The sequence below is a fragment of the Diorhabda sublineata genome, chromosome 10 (genome assembly GCF_026230105.1).
Source record: "Diorhabda sublineata isolate icDioSubl1.1 chromosome 10, icDioSubl1.1, whole genome shotgun sequence".
Classification (NCBI taxonomy): Eukaryota; Metazoa; Arthropoda; class Insecta; order Coleoptera; family Chrysomelidae; genus Diorhabda; species Diorhabda sublineata.
This window is the reverse complement of record NC_079483.1, coordinates 5,270,242-5,287,226: the sequence shown is the minus strand read 5'-3', so window position 1 is coordinate 5,287,226 and position 16,985 is coordinate 5,270,242. Positions and strand designations below refer to the sequence as shown.

The following is a 16,985-nucleotide window of genomic DNA, read 5'->3' as shown; positions in this document are numbered from 1 at the left end:
TTCCTTATTCCAGACCTGTATGCAAGACCGTGGATGTTAGCCAACAGTTTATACCATACATTTGTGCAATTTATTTCAAGGTGTGAATATTATATATGTAGCACACAAAATATACCCTAATCAATGATTTTCTAGTAGTGTATTATAATATAAACTGAATGATTAGATATGTTTTAAAAGATAATACTAATAATAATAAGACGAATATTACACATTAATTATACAAATTTGTTTAAAGTCGATTAAAGAAAATACAATACAATCGTTATGTAAAGTAGAATGTCATAAATAGGTTTCTAAATAATGAGGTTATTGAAATTAGCGTTAAATCTAAATTATAAATATGAAATATTAAATAATGAAGTGACACAGTTATGATAAATGTGAAACAAGAATAACATTTGATTTCATAAATTTTAAATCCTGTCACCAGGTAGAAATCTCATTTACGTATTAATATATAATCTAGATCAACTGAAATAATAATCCATTAAGTCTCCCCACACTGTATGATTTGTAATGTTTATAATCTGTAAATTATGTTGTTGAAATATTAAAAAAATAAAGTTTGCTAAAGTTTTTGTTGGAGACAATCCCTTATGATAAATCTGATATAATTTATTTTCGTAAGACATAAAAGCGAGTTTTTCTAGAAGTTTCTAAGTCATAGATAATTATTAATTCATAGTTTTTAATTTGTCTATGTTTAAAAAGGTTCCAAATTTTTTTGATAGATGGCGGTATCAACACCACGTAAGTCTCTTATTTTCAAACAAACATCAGTAGCAAAGCATGTTAGCTTATTGGGGAAGGATAGATACACTATTGGTACGTATACCTAACCTAACTTTGACCAATTAGAAAGCTTATAATTATGGAGGGTGCAGAGGACAATCTGTATAGATGAAAAGTGGGCGTCGAAATGTGTTTAAATAAGGGTGGTGTCACATTAGGGTATGGAATTAGCGTGGAAAGGTGACTCTCAATTCTTAAGGAACTCAAAACTATCATTTTTAACCTTCACAACTTCCTGAGTGTAGGACTTCCACCACGTAAATACCAATTGACCTTTTGGAGATATTCGAACTAACCTCTATATAAAACCTACATCCTTCCCATAATCGGATATATAGCAAACGCCTACTGTACCAACTTCTCAAATGGATCTTTTGTTGTGTGCAATCGATTCTTAGGTACTCCCAACTCCGAGCCATTTAAATGACCTCCAAGCCAAATACATGATTCTCACCAAGGAATCAAACAATGCCCATACTAAAAACACCCTTCTAACCTCATGGCTTACTAATAGTCGGCTCCTTTTCTCAAAATCAAAGAGGAAACTTTCCTATTCCTCCGATGGCTACTAGAGAAGAACTTCCAGAATATAACCTAGTCTTCCTTTATAATTCCCCTATCGCCATCACATAAAAAACATTTCAAAATCCCATCTTGTCACTGTACAGGTTTTTATGTAACCTGATGAACATTCTCATGAGCCAAATGGCTGACGATAGGTCAACTATACCCACCCTTGCACAAAAACACCTACTATGTTTTCCAAAAGATGTTTGGTTCCAGCGCTTTTCAAAATTAATTCCAAGGGTTATTATAGGCGGACACACACGCAGTTTGCAAATGTCACACGAAAGAAAACCTTATTAAAAATCCATAAAATCGCAGTCCTGCAGAGGAAAAATCCGTTATCAGTGCCAATACTGAACCCAACTCAACGAGTTTCTCTAATAGCCCAGCTGCTGGTAGCCACTGGTACAAGTTATAAGCAAAAACTGAACTTTTTTTGTAAGTACTTTAAAGTAGGTTAATTGATATAAGGAAAACTTGCGGGGGAAATTGATTGACTTCTGAAGTTTTTCTTAAATCAATTGGAATACTTTGAAGTATTTGTAAAAAAATCAGCCTTTGTGCTTATAACTTATTCTTTTGGTGAAAAATTGCATCCACTGACTGGGCTATATGAAATTTTGCACCATTTCAAACAGTTTATTTATAATTATTAATAAAAATTAATTAAAAAAATTTCCAAAAACTATAAAAAGTAATATCAGTAGCAAAAAAGATTTAATCTTCATATATATTAGCTTATGAAAGTATAAACCAAAATAATAAAAAACAAACTATCAATGGAAACAATCAACTTTATGTACATCTGATGCAAATGAAAAAATAATGGAAATGAAATTCACAAATTGATAAATAAAAATTACATCAAATTAAACTGTCTCCTGGTAATCTACTTTTTCTTCTCATCTTTCTTTGAGTCTTTATCTTTTTCTTTGTCCTTGTCTTTAGCTTCCTTGTCCTTGCTGCTATCCTTTTTATTCTCCTCTTTTTTACCTTCTTCTGCATCTTTATTTGTAAGTTTATTATTAATCAAATTATGTAAAGCGACGATAGATCTAACCAAAGCAGCCAAGTAAACGACGAGCATTTGGTCATTATTTTTAACATAAAATGATGTATTGAAAGCATCTTGATTTATATCCGGCAGAAGATTGAAGATATCTTGTAATTGGTAAATAATTTGATGATTAATTGGGAGTTGATTACTACATACTTGTACTAAATAATCTCTGATGTCTCTTAATTGGGAGTGTAAACCTTTCAAGCCCAGAAGTTGATTGGTTATTCGTTGCGATAAAGTTCCCACAGTTGTATCTTTAATATCCCTTAACAAATGTTCTACACCAACTTCTTCAGCCTCTTCGGCTCCTATTTCACTTGGAACATGTTCAAATGTTTTGGATGTGGGCGAACCGTCATCATGAACTTCTTCAACAGCTTGGTATGCTTCAGTAGGAAGACCCAAGTCTTTTGGTTTAGCATCAATTATAACTAAAACTGAATTTGGGCAGTATCTTCTAATCAACTCGTTAATGGCAATGTCATTTTGATGTAACTTTGGGCCTGTGTGATACCAGCCTACCACTCGTTCTCTTGCATTCACTTTTTTGAACATACCATACATGTTTTCTAGATAATCGTGATCCAAAAACCAAACCGATTTATCTTTGTCGTCCTCATCGAACGGGACTATAAATAAAAAATGTAATAATAAAACACGTTTTAGTTTATATATTTTTATAATTACCTGCAAAACTATTGGATACATCCAAAACTCCTTTTGCTCGCCAACATCCTAACAGAACACCTACGACACGTTTTTGATTTCCGATTTTACCCATTCGGTTGAAATGATCAACTACACTTAATAATACCAATGGATGTACTATAACTTTAGTAGTTGTTACTTCTTGGCTAGGCATCTTGAGTTTAATAAATTACACAAAGGATAAATAACTGATGCAGAAAATAAACAATTCGCAAGATGACACTTCAAAAAATTTCCGACTTGACATCGCTTCAGACACTTGTCAATATTGTCAAGAGCATTTTTCGCGAGTTGACATATTGAAATATGAGGCTTTATATAAAAATTATTTATTATAGACATTATACTCCAAATTTTCATGCAACTTTACTATCACATGAAATTTTGATTATAATTTGATTTGTATTCTTATTTTTTGTAAATATGTATAAGGTATAAATATAGATTTGGTATCACAATACGTCAAATGTCAATGAACAAATTGTCGATCACGTTAATAAGAGGCTTAACAAAATTTTATCATTTTATTATTATAGGCAAAACAATATTTATATAATGTATTGAATTATAAAATATTTGTTTATTTAAATAATCATAAATATTTATTACCAAATATTCGATATTTAAATAATGCATAATATTGTTGAAGTTTCTATAAAATTTTAATTTTGAAAATCTAAATTTATATTTAAGTATTTCTTTCAAACATTTTAAAAAATATGTATATTAGTGATTTACGAATCGCAGTAATATGTTCAAGTAACATGAATCGTAGCATGGAAGCACATGCTTTTTTATCTAAAAAAGGTTTTGATGTTAAATCGTACGGCACAGGTGATAAGGTAAAAATTCCCGGATCCTCTATCGATAAACCCAACATTTACGACTTTGGTACTTCGTATGAAGACATTTACCTTGATTTGCTCCAAAAAGACAAATCACTGTATCCTTCAGCATATCAGACATATATGATTATTCAATTTTTATTATAATTATGAAAAAGTTCTTTAATTGGTTAGGTATGCTCTTAATGGTGTGGTGAGATCTTTTTTAGAATTATGTAATTTTTTTGAGATCATCCTGTTAGTTACTTATGAATTTTTTAGAGAATCTATTAGAGGGTTTTAATAAAGAATATTACAAGGAGTTACTGTTATTCAAGCTTTTGTTTTGTTATTACGTCCAGTGTTATTGTTATGATTTCGTGGATATTTGAGGGTTTAATTTTTGTTTATTTTGTTCAAACTTAAATGATTATTTATCACAATTTTTTTCCTACTGATCCATAAACGTTTTTCATTGTTTGTTTCTATTTTTCTTTTTTCCAGCTGTATTTATATCTAAAAGGAAATTTGAATGTTATTACAACAATGTTTTTTTTTTAATTCAAATAATTTTTAAAACGTTTCCTTGACTTAGATATAGTTATACTCAAAATGGATTACTACATACTCTTGATAGGAATAGAAGAATAAAAAGTCATCCGGAAAAATTTCAGGAAACTCCAGAGAAATTTGATATCCTTATAACCTGCGAAGAGAGAGTTTATGATCAAGTCGTGGAATTTATGGAAAATAAAACGCCAACAGACAATTCCATTGTGCATGTAATTAACATTGATATAATGGATAATTTGGAAGAGGCAACTATTGGAGCTTTTTTAATTAGTGATATGTGTACAATGGTAAGTTCTTATATTTTGATCTGTTATGTTAAATAACAATAAAATAATAGCATTATGTCTGAATTATTTATTTAAAATTTATATTTATTGACAATGTTAATAATTTTGTATTACAGGACTTTAAAAATAGAAATGTAAACTCAATTATATATAAATCCGGAAAACCTTTAGCTATTACAGATCAATAAGTCTCCTTCCCATGATATCCCAAAGTCTCTGAATCATTATTATTGGATAGTGACTCCTATTTAATAATTTGTACCAGACTATCAATTTGGTTTCAGAAAGAAACACAGCACTGTCATAAAATTGTGAACAAAATCAAACAAATTCTAGAAGAGAAGGGAGTTTTCTTGGGTGTAAAATAAGCCTTCTATAGAGTATGGTATGAAGGACTTTGTAAAAAATCAAAAAACACCTACACCATCAAGTAAATTTTCAAAATATACCTAGAAGATAGACACTTTAAAGTTAAGTTTGAGAGAGAATTATGAGACTAACATGGAATAAATTCAGATGTACCCCAAGGCAGTGTTCTGGTGCTGTTCTTGTATCTACTATTCAAAGCTGATATACCATCCACTACTAGCAACATTTACAGATGATTCAGCAGTGATTTCATCCAATAGAAAATCTTCTAACACTTCTGAAATTCTGGCTTAAAAATGGAAAATACAAATAAATCATATGTCCTCAAATTTCCATTAATAACAGCATTATTCCATTAAAAGATGAAGTGAAAAACCCAGGCCTCCATCTAGACTGAAGACTTGCATGGAATGCACATATTGAGGCCAAAAGTAAATAACTTGATATATAAAACAAAAATATTAATGTATTTATGTTATTCAATATCTTGGATTATGGCTAGAGGCTTGTGCACCTACAAATCTCTTTATTGGGGTGGATTACTCCTCCTGTTCTTTTTGTTATAGATTGTTGTTGATCCTGGCTTCGTTTATCAGTTTTATCCTTTCTTTCCTGTTTCTTCTTTTTTTGCTTTCAGTCTAGTATTTCTTGGTCTACCTCTTGGAAATAGAGGTATCCATGGTGTTATCCTCCTCACCATTTTTTGTGGGTTTGCTTCTCAAGATGTGTCCTGCCCAATTTGGTCTTTGTACTCTATGTCTTATTATATTTTCTCCTATGTCTTCATTTTTCTTTAATCTTCTCTATCCATCTACTGAAATTTTTGGTCTGAGTCGCAGCTAATAATAGAAAATAAAAGTCTAGTATACAAAACCATATTTACCCTTGTATGGACATACGGAATCAAGCTCTGGGAGTGTAACAAGTCTTTTAAACCCAAAAATGACCTGAATGTACCATTCATCAACGTTGGCATTAAAACCAACTCAAAAAAAGATCCCTATGGAAACAATAGCTACTAATTGACACTGTTCAACCCCCCACTGCAAGAAAGAAGTCTAAAAAGACAATGGCCCATAAGATAAAATGTAAATATAGCACCACAACGAAATTTTTTTAAAAATTGAAAGGAATATTAAAAATGAATCTTGAAAACACATCCATAAGGCCTCGAGTGGATTTAGAAGCACACAAATCACATTCACAAGGAATAATAAGAATATATGAAAAGGAAAGGAGTATTTTGGGCCTATATAGACTTAGAAAAGGCATTCGACAGAGTCAAAAGAGGTTTAAGTGTCAATAAATATACTAGAGAAGGCAAACAAATTGGTTAAATAACCAGAGTAGGAATATCTCAAGGAGCAATAATTGATGAAAGCTGGAATGAATAAGTATGAAAATAAAACTACCGTTATTTAAATAAAATAAGTGAAAACATTCCAATACTGAGAGTAAAAATAAACGAGACACCCAATAAACCAAAACAAAGAAAACAATGAAACTTTGTTATATCATGTCAAGTAAGATACCTGGTAATGAACGCGTTTATCCAGGACAAGGTTAGGTTGAGTTCAAAATAAGTAAACCAACCTGATAGGTTAGGTTTAAAATGATATTCTCACATGTTAGGTTAGGTTTAGCCTGGGAAAGGTTGAGTTCAAAATAAGTAAACCTTGGTTGGGCTAGAAATAGGCGAGTTCTTATAGGGTAGGTAAGGTTTAGCTTGTATACCCTCGTTTTTTTTGCTCTATAAAATCAAAAAATTTTCCGTTTTAATGGTTTTTTCAATTTTTCGCTTGTACGGCGGATTTACGTAAAAATCACGGGATTTAAAAAAAAATGGAAACATCTGTTTCTAGTAATCAAATGAAGTTTTCATATATTTTTTTCTTAATCTATAGGGAAAATAAACAATTAAAACAATATATGCAATCATTTCTCATGTTTTTTAGCTTAAAATAATATTACCTCTCAAAATTGATCTTTTCTCACATATTTTTTTATAAAATAATCGTCAAAGTAATTTAAATAACCAACTATCAGGTTAGGTTAGGTTTAAAATAAGTTGTTTTTACAGGTTAGGTTAGGTTTAACTTGAGAAAGGTTAGATTAAGTTTAGCTTGAGTAAGGTTAGATTAGGTTTAGTTTGAGTAATGTTTAAAATAAGTATGTTATTACAGGTTAGGTTAGGTTTAGCTTGAGTAAGGATAAGTTTGAATAATAAGTATGATCTTACAGGTTAGGTTTAGGTAAGGTTATGTTAAGATTAATATAAGAAAACTAAACACGTCGAATTAGATTCAAAAGTACGTTGTAAACAAGTTACGTTTAGCTTGAGTAAGGTTAGGTTAGGTATAGTTTGGGTAAGGTTAGGTTCAGTTTAACTTAGGTAAAATTAGGTCAAGTTTAAAATAAGAACGTTCTAATAGGTTAGGTTTAACTTGGATAAGGTTAAGTTCAAAATAAGTAAATCTAATAGGTTAAGTTCGGTTTGAAATAGGTATGTTTTTACAGTTTATTTTAGTTTTCGCTTGGCTGAGGTTAGATTAGGTTTAAAATAGTTATATTTTAATAGGTTAGGTACAACTTTAATAAGGTTCGTTTAGGTTAAGCTTTAGTAAGGTTAAGTTGAATTTATCTTGTGTAAGGTTAGTTTAGTATGATCTAACTGTATGTTTAAATGTTATATACGATTATTGATGGAAAAGTTACATTTTTAAGATTTTTTTATGTAGATTAACAAAAAAATTTATGAAATTTGTTTGAAACTTTGCAAAAAAATTATGAATAATCATATTTAAGTTTAAAATAAGTAAATCTAATAGGTTAAGTTCGGTTTGAAATAGGTATGTTTTTACACGTTAGTTTAGTTTTAGCTTGGCTGAGGTTAGATTAGGTTTAAAATAGTTATATTTTAATAGGTTAGGTACAACTTTAATAAGGTTCGTTTAGGTTAAGCTTTAGTAAGGTTAAGTTAAATTTATCTTGTGTAAGGTTAGTTTAGTATGATCTAACTGTATGTTTAAATGTTATATACGATTATTGATGGAAAAGTTACATTTTTAAGATTTTTTTTATGTAGATTAACAAAAAAATTTATGAAATTTGTTTGAAACTTTGCAAAAAAATTATGAATAATCATATGTAAAGAAGTAAATTTGAAGTCATAAAAAGAAATGAGATCTTCAAATCCGCCGTAACGAATATTTCTGGAAAATCATCTAAATCAGAACCAAAATCGACGTTTAATAACGTTTGATTAAAATATAATAAAAATACTGCCATATATTGGGGCGGATTGTTTTCGGAGGCTTACTTTGTATCCCTAAACATCTATTTGTAATAAAAAAGATTATTTTGAAAAATTAAAATTACTTTTAATTCAATATTATGAATTTATTGTTAGTTTAATTTGACAATAGCTACTGATATTTACAATAATTAAATATATACAGTACTTTCGGATTTTAAGAATAAATAACAAATTTTATACTTTTATATATTTATATAACTTATTATAGTTATTTAATGTACTGGGGGCACAAAATTTTGAGAAACGCTAGTTTTTGTTAAAAAAAAACTAATAGTATTTGTTCGATACCACATATGTTCATCGGACTACTAACAAAATATTTTTTTTTTCCAGATGGCTAAAGCTGAGGATTTAGATAACGAAATCGAGGAAGTACTTCATAATTTCGAGGAAAAAAGTCAGAGATCCATTTTACATAGTATAGTTTTTAATTGAATTACCTTTATACATAATTTATTTTTATAAAACTTGCTATCTACATATTGAGTCTTCAAAACAATAAAAAGAATAATTTGTATTATATTCGTGATAAGGCTGTTCTTTATTAGTAATAAATAAAATATATTTTGTAACGCTAAAAAAAGTTTATTACAAATTCATATGTTAACAATTCAATGTTGGTCCAAATGGGCATAAACTCTTCGCAACTTCTCTTTTTTGCCTTTGTTTTTATGCTTGTTGTGTTGCTTCCATGGTTTTTCGTCCGGTTGATTTGTCGATGGTCCAACCCTAAAAAAATTAACATCGAAACATTTTTTTTTTCATTGAATAGACACTATATTCCAGGTGCCCAAAAAAAAATTTTAATGTAAGAACAAACTGCTATTACATTTGAACTACTAGACTTGTCTTAAAGTTCAGAAAACCGTGGATGGTTCAACCATAAAAAACTTGATTTGAAACACTTTTTTTCTATTAAATTTAGAGCTGGGATAGACATGATTATATGTCGGGTATTCAAAAATGTTAGAACAAGCTGCCGTTACATTTGAACTACTAGATTTGTTTTAGAGTTGAAAAAACTGTGGATGGTTCAACCATAAAAAATTAAAGCACTTTTTGTCCATTCAATTTTGAGCTGCAATAGACATGATCATATACCGGATGTTCAAAATTATATACTGGGTGTTTCAAAACATTTTCAAATATCAGAACAAATATTTGAACTACTAAATTTGGTTTTAAAGCTGTAAAAACTCTTATCTATCAGATTATTATTCAAAACTGACTTTCTTGAATGATTATAGATGTAACTTCAATATTATGTATATTATAAGGTTGTTATTTGAAACTGGAGGGTTTGAGGTTTTATGGTAAGTTTATATGGAACAATTTTGGTTTCATTGTGAAAAAAATATTCGAAAATTTAGTTTAAACTCTTAATCAAATAAAATATTAATTTAGAGACTGTCTACTATTAAAAAAATTGTTTGGAATCCAGAACTTTCTATTTCGTACCAATTCAAAAAATTGTTAAAAAAGTCATTAAAGTACCTTTTTAATGAACTTATTAAAAACTGTCGTTTGTATCATTATTAGATTAAAGTTTGGATTATCTAGTTCTGTTTTTAGTAAATTAAAGTATGGATTAGACATATACCGGATGTTCCCAAAATTATTTTAACTATCAAAACAAACAGCCATTACATTTGAATTACTAAATTGGTTATAAATTTGAAAAAAATTGACTCTCTTGAATTATTATAAATTCAAATCGATTCAGAATAGTTAATTTGAGGTTATGTTATTTGAAACTGGAGTGTTTTCGGTATTATTTGAGTTAAATACAGAATAATGTTTTCTTTAATTTTACATTATGTTGGCCTCAATTTTCTGGTTTGATTAGGTTAAGTTTACCTTCGATTAAACTTAATATACTTTAGCTTCGATTAGGTTAGGTTTACTTTGTCTTAGGGTGGGTTAGGTTGACTTTTGCTTCGATAAGGTATGGTTTACATTATCTTAGGGTGGGTTAGGTTGACTTTAACTTCGATTAGTCTTAGTATAATTTAGATTCGATTAAGTTAGGTTAGATTTACTTTGTCTTAGGATTAGTTAGGTTTACTTTTACTTCGATTAGGTTAGGTTTACTTTATCTTATTCCATATCTGCCATAGGGTATATTAATTGGCCGATAACTTGGGAAAAAGATATTTTTCTATGAAATGGAGCTGCCCTTTCTGTTAATTCTAAATAATAATAATAAAAATTAATACTAATTTCCGACAACTGGAATCTACGGTCTCGAAAACGTCAGACAGTATTTCCCACTGTTAATAATTGATATGCAAAAAGAATAGGCCGGGTTTTGAAAAATAAAAAATCCCTAATGTTCAATGTTAGTTATAGTAGATGTTTCACCATTATCCTATTATTGGAGAGAAAAGGAGGAGTAGTGGACCATGCAACTGTCCAGTCAAAGGGCATGACATTTTCTAATCTAATTTTTCTTCTAACTGATAAGGAATGATAAGGTGATATTAGGTTGTCATGTACAACTTTATACCGTCTACGATATTAGAAAATGACAATTAAACTAACTTTTGGGCGTTTGGTAAACCTTTGATTCCTTTAGCGTGAATTCCTTGAGAATTTGATTTGAAAAACTGTTTATCGATATCTTCAGTTGTAGCGTGATATGGCTGAAAGCAAATAATTTTTAAATTATTAATCTCAGTTGAATGAATTCGAATACAACACTTACTCTAACTGCTCTTGCAGCTCTTGGTGGTAAAACTTGATTTTCCAATTTAGTATTTTGTCTATCTATCCATGTATGGTACTCTTTTTGGTTAATATTAGGAGGTGCATGACAATACAGCAGTTTTCCGTTCATGTAATCCTTGAGGATGTACCTCGCTGCTCTAGAATTGTCCGGTTGACCGTTAGCTGTCATAAATCCTCTGTTATCTAAAATTATCGATGCATTTAAATTTTAACGAAGAATTTTAGACCAAATTTGCAATATACATTATACATATATGAAATAGTTTTAAAAATAAGTGTGTGGGGTTATAATTATAATCGAAAGATTTGGTTCAGGTGGTGTTTCCATTAGTTGCACTTCTCCTGATGAGCAACACATACTGACTGACTCATTGTTAAATTTGATTATATGACAATGAAGGCATTCCTTGTCCAAACTACGGATGACCAATTTGGAATGAGTATAATATTCAACATCAGACTCATATTGGAATGCTAGTTGAAGGAATTAATCTGATGCAAATGCTAGAAGTAAAAAATGCTAATAAATATTTTTTGTAGAGAATTTATTTAAAAATATAAACTCCAAATGTCTCAAGTACCTGAAATAAATTATTATTTACATTTAAAATAAATTTTTGTGTGATAAAGGGCACGAAATAAGGTCGCATATACCAGATGTTCACGTTGTTCTGTCAGTTTTGTCTACCAATTGATATAACGACATACAATGAATCTTAACTAACTAATAAAAATGCTTCCACGACATGTTGGAGATTCTCTGCACCTTATTAGAACCGTACAATCGATCTTCCAATACAAAATTGTTAGTTTCAAGTAAATAATAAAAAGGTGCGCGTTTTTTTTTTTACAGATTGAGGACTTTCTGCCTCAATGGTCTCTCAAAAAATAGGCCTTAACGGAACTGTACATAAAATGAAATCAAACCCAATATAATCTAAGCCTCAGAAGACTGGTTTGGGAAGTAGTAAACAAAAGGCGTAAAAGGAAAACGAAAGTTATCAATATCAATGACAAATCTCCATTTTATTTCCATATACAGTAACGTTACTTTCAGCTGAAGAATTTTGCGGGTACAGTTTTTCACACCGGCTATGGACATCACTTTTTTGAAGCATTTTATCCAAATAGACAAAAAATTGTACTTGAAAATCTACTATTTATGCAAAATACATAACAAAATTGGTAGCTTTATAGCTAAAAAATTCAAAAATATACTTTCTATAAACTAATACGTCTATACTATCAGAAACTATTCAAAGAAGAATTTTTAGCATCACTATTGAACATAACCGTTGAAATATAATCTAAATCCAAATAAATAACTGCTAATGTACCCCTAATTTTTTTCTTTCAATATAAACTTGTGTTTGTTCTTCTTTTGGCTCTTCTAGTGGCAATTAACTTTCTTACTACTTTTTTCGTAATCTCAGTGTATTTGGTTTCAGTTTCCTAAAATTCTTTTCAACTTCATTTACTCCTATCCCACCACATCCTGAATTCCTCGTTTTATTTAATATCATAAGTTCTCATTCTATCTCCGGGGCTCACTATGTTGTTTGTTGCAATATGCCATTTTCTATAGTTTAAATCTAATCAGTTCTTTTGTGATGACCTTTAATTAAATCTTCCTAGTTGGGAAACTCATATTTTATTTATCTTATTCATCCTAAATAGTAGGCACTGTACTCCTCCACTACTACCACATCTTCCATTTAATAATTGATCTCCAATTCTGACCTCATTAACACTTTAAATGATTCTGTCCTCAATAATATTAAATAATGTAGGGTTGAGGCTGTCTACGTGTCATATCCCTCCAGTTTAAGTAGAAAAATTATCTATTTAGACAGAATTTCTACTAACTGCACATGTTCCTGAAAATATTATATACTTACAAGCATAAGCGTTCAATAATTCTTCGGCAGTTGGATCTCTATTGGGATCTTCGCCTTCCAAAGGTTTAGGTATCATAATTCCATATCGATCTTCTATAACGTGTCTGGGAATAAGACTTGTTAATAAATTTGTAGGTGGTACATGATCTCTCATTTGATCTATGGGAAGGATTCCGTTCAAAATCATTTCTGCTTTTGAAAATACAAAACTGGGCATTACAAGTCCGGGACAGTCGCACAAAAGGATATCTTTATCTAAAAATATAAATATATGGAAATAAGTGATACAGAATTATAATTAGTAATTAAAAAATATTTTATTCATTTTTTTTTTATTTTTGGCATGTAAAATTCTACATATTGATTTTTTTCTTCACCTTATCTTCTTTTTCCTTGGACATTACTTCCCATTTGAAAAAAAAATATGTTCAATATTATGATATGTATACGAGGGGTAGTGAAAAAATAAAGATTCCATGCAGATTTAATATTAAAAGACCTCCAAAAGAAGCGCACTAAAAATGCTCAGCACCATAGCAAGTTTCTAATTTTTCAAAATAATTAGAGATTAGATAATTTCAAACATTTTATAAATTTTAAAGATAGTTACTACTACTTAGGTGTGATAAAAAAATTATAGTAGCAACAATTACTTTCACCCTTCTAACTAGTATATCTTATTTATACCATTGATTGGATAAGTTTCTGGTTTGTCAGTATGCTCTTGTAACCGTCATGAATTATGGATATATATCAAGGTATCAACATTGAGTGTTGTTTCAAGTTTAGAAAAGTCTTGGAGAAATTCACAAATATTAAAATCTGTCTTGGTGATAATGTAGGAACCTTGAAGAGTCAGTAACGGACGAGTAAGGATCCTGATATCCTTCAATCTCAATAAATTGCACAAGCATGTTGGTTCAAACGAACTATTGATTATTCCGGAGCTTATTGAGAAATTTTAAATCCTGTAATTGACCATACAATGCAGTTCAAAAGATATTTTATCTGTGATTATCCCCTTCCTACAACTTTTTTGCATTATTTTTGCTCTTTCCACGTTTGCTTTGGTTTTACCTTTCTTCCTACAACTCCTTATCAGTATTTTAGCTTATTCCATGTTTGATTTGGCCTCTTCTTTCATGTACCCTTCTCTTATATTCTTTTTGTTCATCTTTCTTGGTATGAAATATTATAATACCATGTGAATCTCAAATTCTGCACTATAATCTTTGTTTCGTCACTTCCTTGTTATCCTCATCAGTATTCTTGCTGATTTTTTGTTTGCTTTGGTCACCTCTTTCATTTATTCTTCTTTATATTTGTGTCCCATTCCTGCTTTTACTTGTATCGAATATTCTTCACTATAATGTGTGTCCCTCTTATTTACCACTCCTCCTATCGCCTTATCTCATGTTTGCTTTGGTGTTTCCTCTTGTTTATTCTTGATCCTCATATTTTTGCGATTTTTTGTCTAATACTCCTAAATATTTTATTACTATTATATTCCTTACTGCAACTATCTTTACGACCTCAAATAGTCTTCTTCAATACTTTATCTTTACACAATGTAATTTATTTGTTTGTCTTTTGTTCAATACCCAAAATTCACAGCAGAATATCAAGATTAATCTCTATATTGTTATAAAGTGTTTAAACTTGATCTGGTAGTTCCGGAACCAAGATATTCATACTGAACATACTATTTACTGTTTCGATTTCTCAACATCAACTGTGGACTGTAAAATACAATAAATAAAGCACACAATCATAAAATTAACGGAATTCTTTTGATACATTCACAAGCACCGTCTTGCTGGTTTTTAATTTAATGAAGTTTCACGATATTCTTTATCTTCTTTTATTTTTTTCTCATGAATTTTCACTGTTAACTAATGGAATGTTTCCTATGTTTTCTTTCTATCTTCATAGTTAATTAATTATCCTATTTTTACTTATTTCCTTTTGCGAGCTTTGCACAATGATAAAATTATAGATTACTAACCTAAATAATGAGTCTGAAAATGTTTAGTCTTTCCCGGAGTTGCTGAAACTGATACTTTCTTGTCACATAATAAGGAATTGATTGTAGAACTTTTTCCAACATTTGGATACCCAACCAATCCAACTGTTGTCACGTTTGGTGTAACCTAAAATCATTTTTTTATATCCTACTAGAAACACAGGGTATTAAGAAGAAGACTAAATTATATACTGCTGTATTGAATCAATCTTCAATTCAGAGTCTAAATAAGAAAGAATATATGTTACACTGATGAAGCTCATGAAGGTTGAAACTGATTTATGGTTCCCACAATGAGTTAAATGGTTTTTATACATTGATAGTATTTTTTCACCATTAGATATGATCATATTTGAAAAAACTTCAAAATAAGAGACTGAAAAAAATTATATATTACACTTTCATTTAATATTTTCAATCCACTGAAAAAGGTAGAGTTCCAAGTTCCATCGCTGTGCTGATGTATCCGGCTTCCAGAGTAGGAAAAAAGAAAAAAAACATAGAATAATGGCACCTTCTAGACCAATCCAGAGTTAAAATAGCCTCTCGTTCAGATCTCCAGGTGTAGGCTGATCTAGAGGATTTATCATCATTTTTAAGGTAGATTTCTCAGTATACGAGGCCTTAACACAAATATAAAAGCTTTACACCAACATGTGTAAATGTTGGTGTACATGTTAAACATGTAAACATCAGAATTAAATTAAAACTATAAATAGGTAATTAATTCTAACCACTATTTCACCTTAGTTTGAGTATGTATGGTCCTCAATAATCCAATCAATTCTTCTCTAGTTAATAAAGGGTAGGGCTTTTTAAAAGTATCATCATCTAAACTCAATTTTGTTATAATTTCTTCTTCATTTTCTGAAGGATCCAATGATGCTAAATGAGCAGAGTAGAAGGCTACTTCAACTCCGTTGGAGTTAAAATATTCTCCCCACACTTGTCGTTGAGTATCTGATAAAAAGTCAGCCTTATTTACCAGAATTAAATTCATTTTATTTGGGGAAACTTCTTTCACATAACTTTCTAAATCTTCACAACGGAACAACAAAGGGTTCCTAGCATCTACAATTTGGACAATTACATCACTTCTTTCTACAACTCTCCACAGTTGTCTCCAAAATTCCAAGTTCTTTTCATATGGGGTTAACACAATACCATGTTCCTCTTGTAATATAGCGAGAGATCTACGCCATTCTAAAAAAGTTTCTTTTTCGTTTTTATCCAGTTCATCTGGAGTAGTTTCAGCATCCCAAGGAGGTCTATAAAAACAAACTATAATATTACAAAAACATTTAAAAAATAGATATAGTACCTCCTTGGAATTTTTAAAGCAGATTTATATTTTTTATGAGCATCTTTAGCTTCGTTAAGTTCTTCTTTAGTAAGTAATCCTACATTAGACCTTGGATTTACGAATTTTATATTTAATTTCTCGGCTTGAAAATCTGTACCCGCTAACTCTGCTGTGGATAAAAATTCTTGAAATGAAGATTCTTCGGTTACTGATTGTAAATTAAGGCGACCCCAATCATAACCGTCTTGAATTTCTGTTGTGTGAAGCTGAAATATATACATGAAGGAACAAGTTGAACTTGAGGTTAGGGATGAATTTTATTACCATTGAATTGTCGCTAACCATTTTTCTATCTTTTTTATTACCAAATCTATCTTTAATTAAACTCCTCCCCAATTTAGAATTAGATTTATTTTTCTTATTCATATTTAGAACCTATATTTTGAATAAAAAATATGACATTTATATATTTAGGTTATATTTAAACTTCAGCATGTGCGTGTTGATGTGACATAACAGGTGCGTTCACAAAATA

At 29.9% G+C, this 16,985-nt stretch overlaps 3 protein-coding genes across 3 annotated transcripts; 1 reads left to right on the top strand and 2 right to left on the bottom strand.

Moving 5' to 3' along the window:
* Positions 1-2,062: 2,062 nt before the first annotated feature.
* Positions 2,063-3,391, bottom strand: LOC130449358 (26S proteasome non-ATPase regulatory subunit 7). The gene is made up of 2 exons (XM_056787134.1): positions 3,110-3,391; positions 2,063-3,051 (listed from the first exon to the last, which is right to left on the bottom strand). The coding sequence occupies exons 1-2, from the start codon at positions 3,282-3,284 to the stop codon at positions 2,252-2,254; spliced, it is 975 nt and encodes a 324-aa protein (XP_056643112.1). The 5' UTR covers positions 3,285-3,391; the 3' UTR covers positions 2,063-2,251.
* LOC130449359 (RNA polymerase II subunit A C-terminal domain phosphatase SSU72) lies at positions 3,374-8,969 on the top strand. Its single transcript, XM_056787135.1, has 3 exons — positions 3,374-4,073; positions 4,556-4,814; positions 8,833-8,969. The coding sequence occupies exons 1-3, from the start codon at positions 3,850-3,852 to the stop codon at positions 8,932-8,934; spliced, it is 585 nt and encodes a 194-aa protein (XP_056643113.1). The 5' UTR covers positions 3,374-3,849; the 3' UTR covers positions 8,935-8,969.
* A 94-nt stretch (positions 8,970-9,063) lies between these two features.
* Positions 9,064-16,954, bottom strand: LOC130449357 (large subunit GTPase 1 homolog). The gene is made up of 8 exons (XM_056787133.1): positions 16,775-16,954; positions 16,469-16,716; positions 15,893-16,415; positions 15,130-15,274; positions 13,125-13,379; positions 11,204-11,409; positions 11,041-11,141; positions 9,064-9,228 (listed from the first exon to the last, which is right to left on the bottom strand). Exons 1-8 carry the CDS (start codon positions 16,874-16,876, stop codon positions 9,111-9,113), a joined length of 1,698 nt encoding a protein of 565 aa, XP_056643111.1. The 5' UTR covers positions 16,877-16,954; the 3' UTR covers positions 9,064-9,110.
* Between the last annotated feature and the right edge of the window lie 31 nt (positions 16,955-16,985).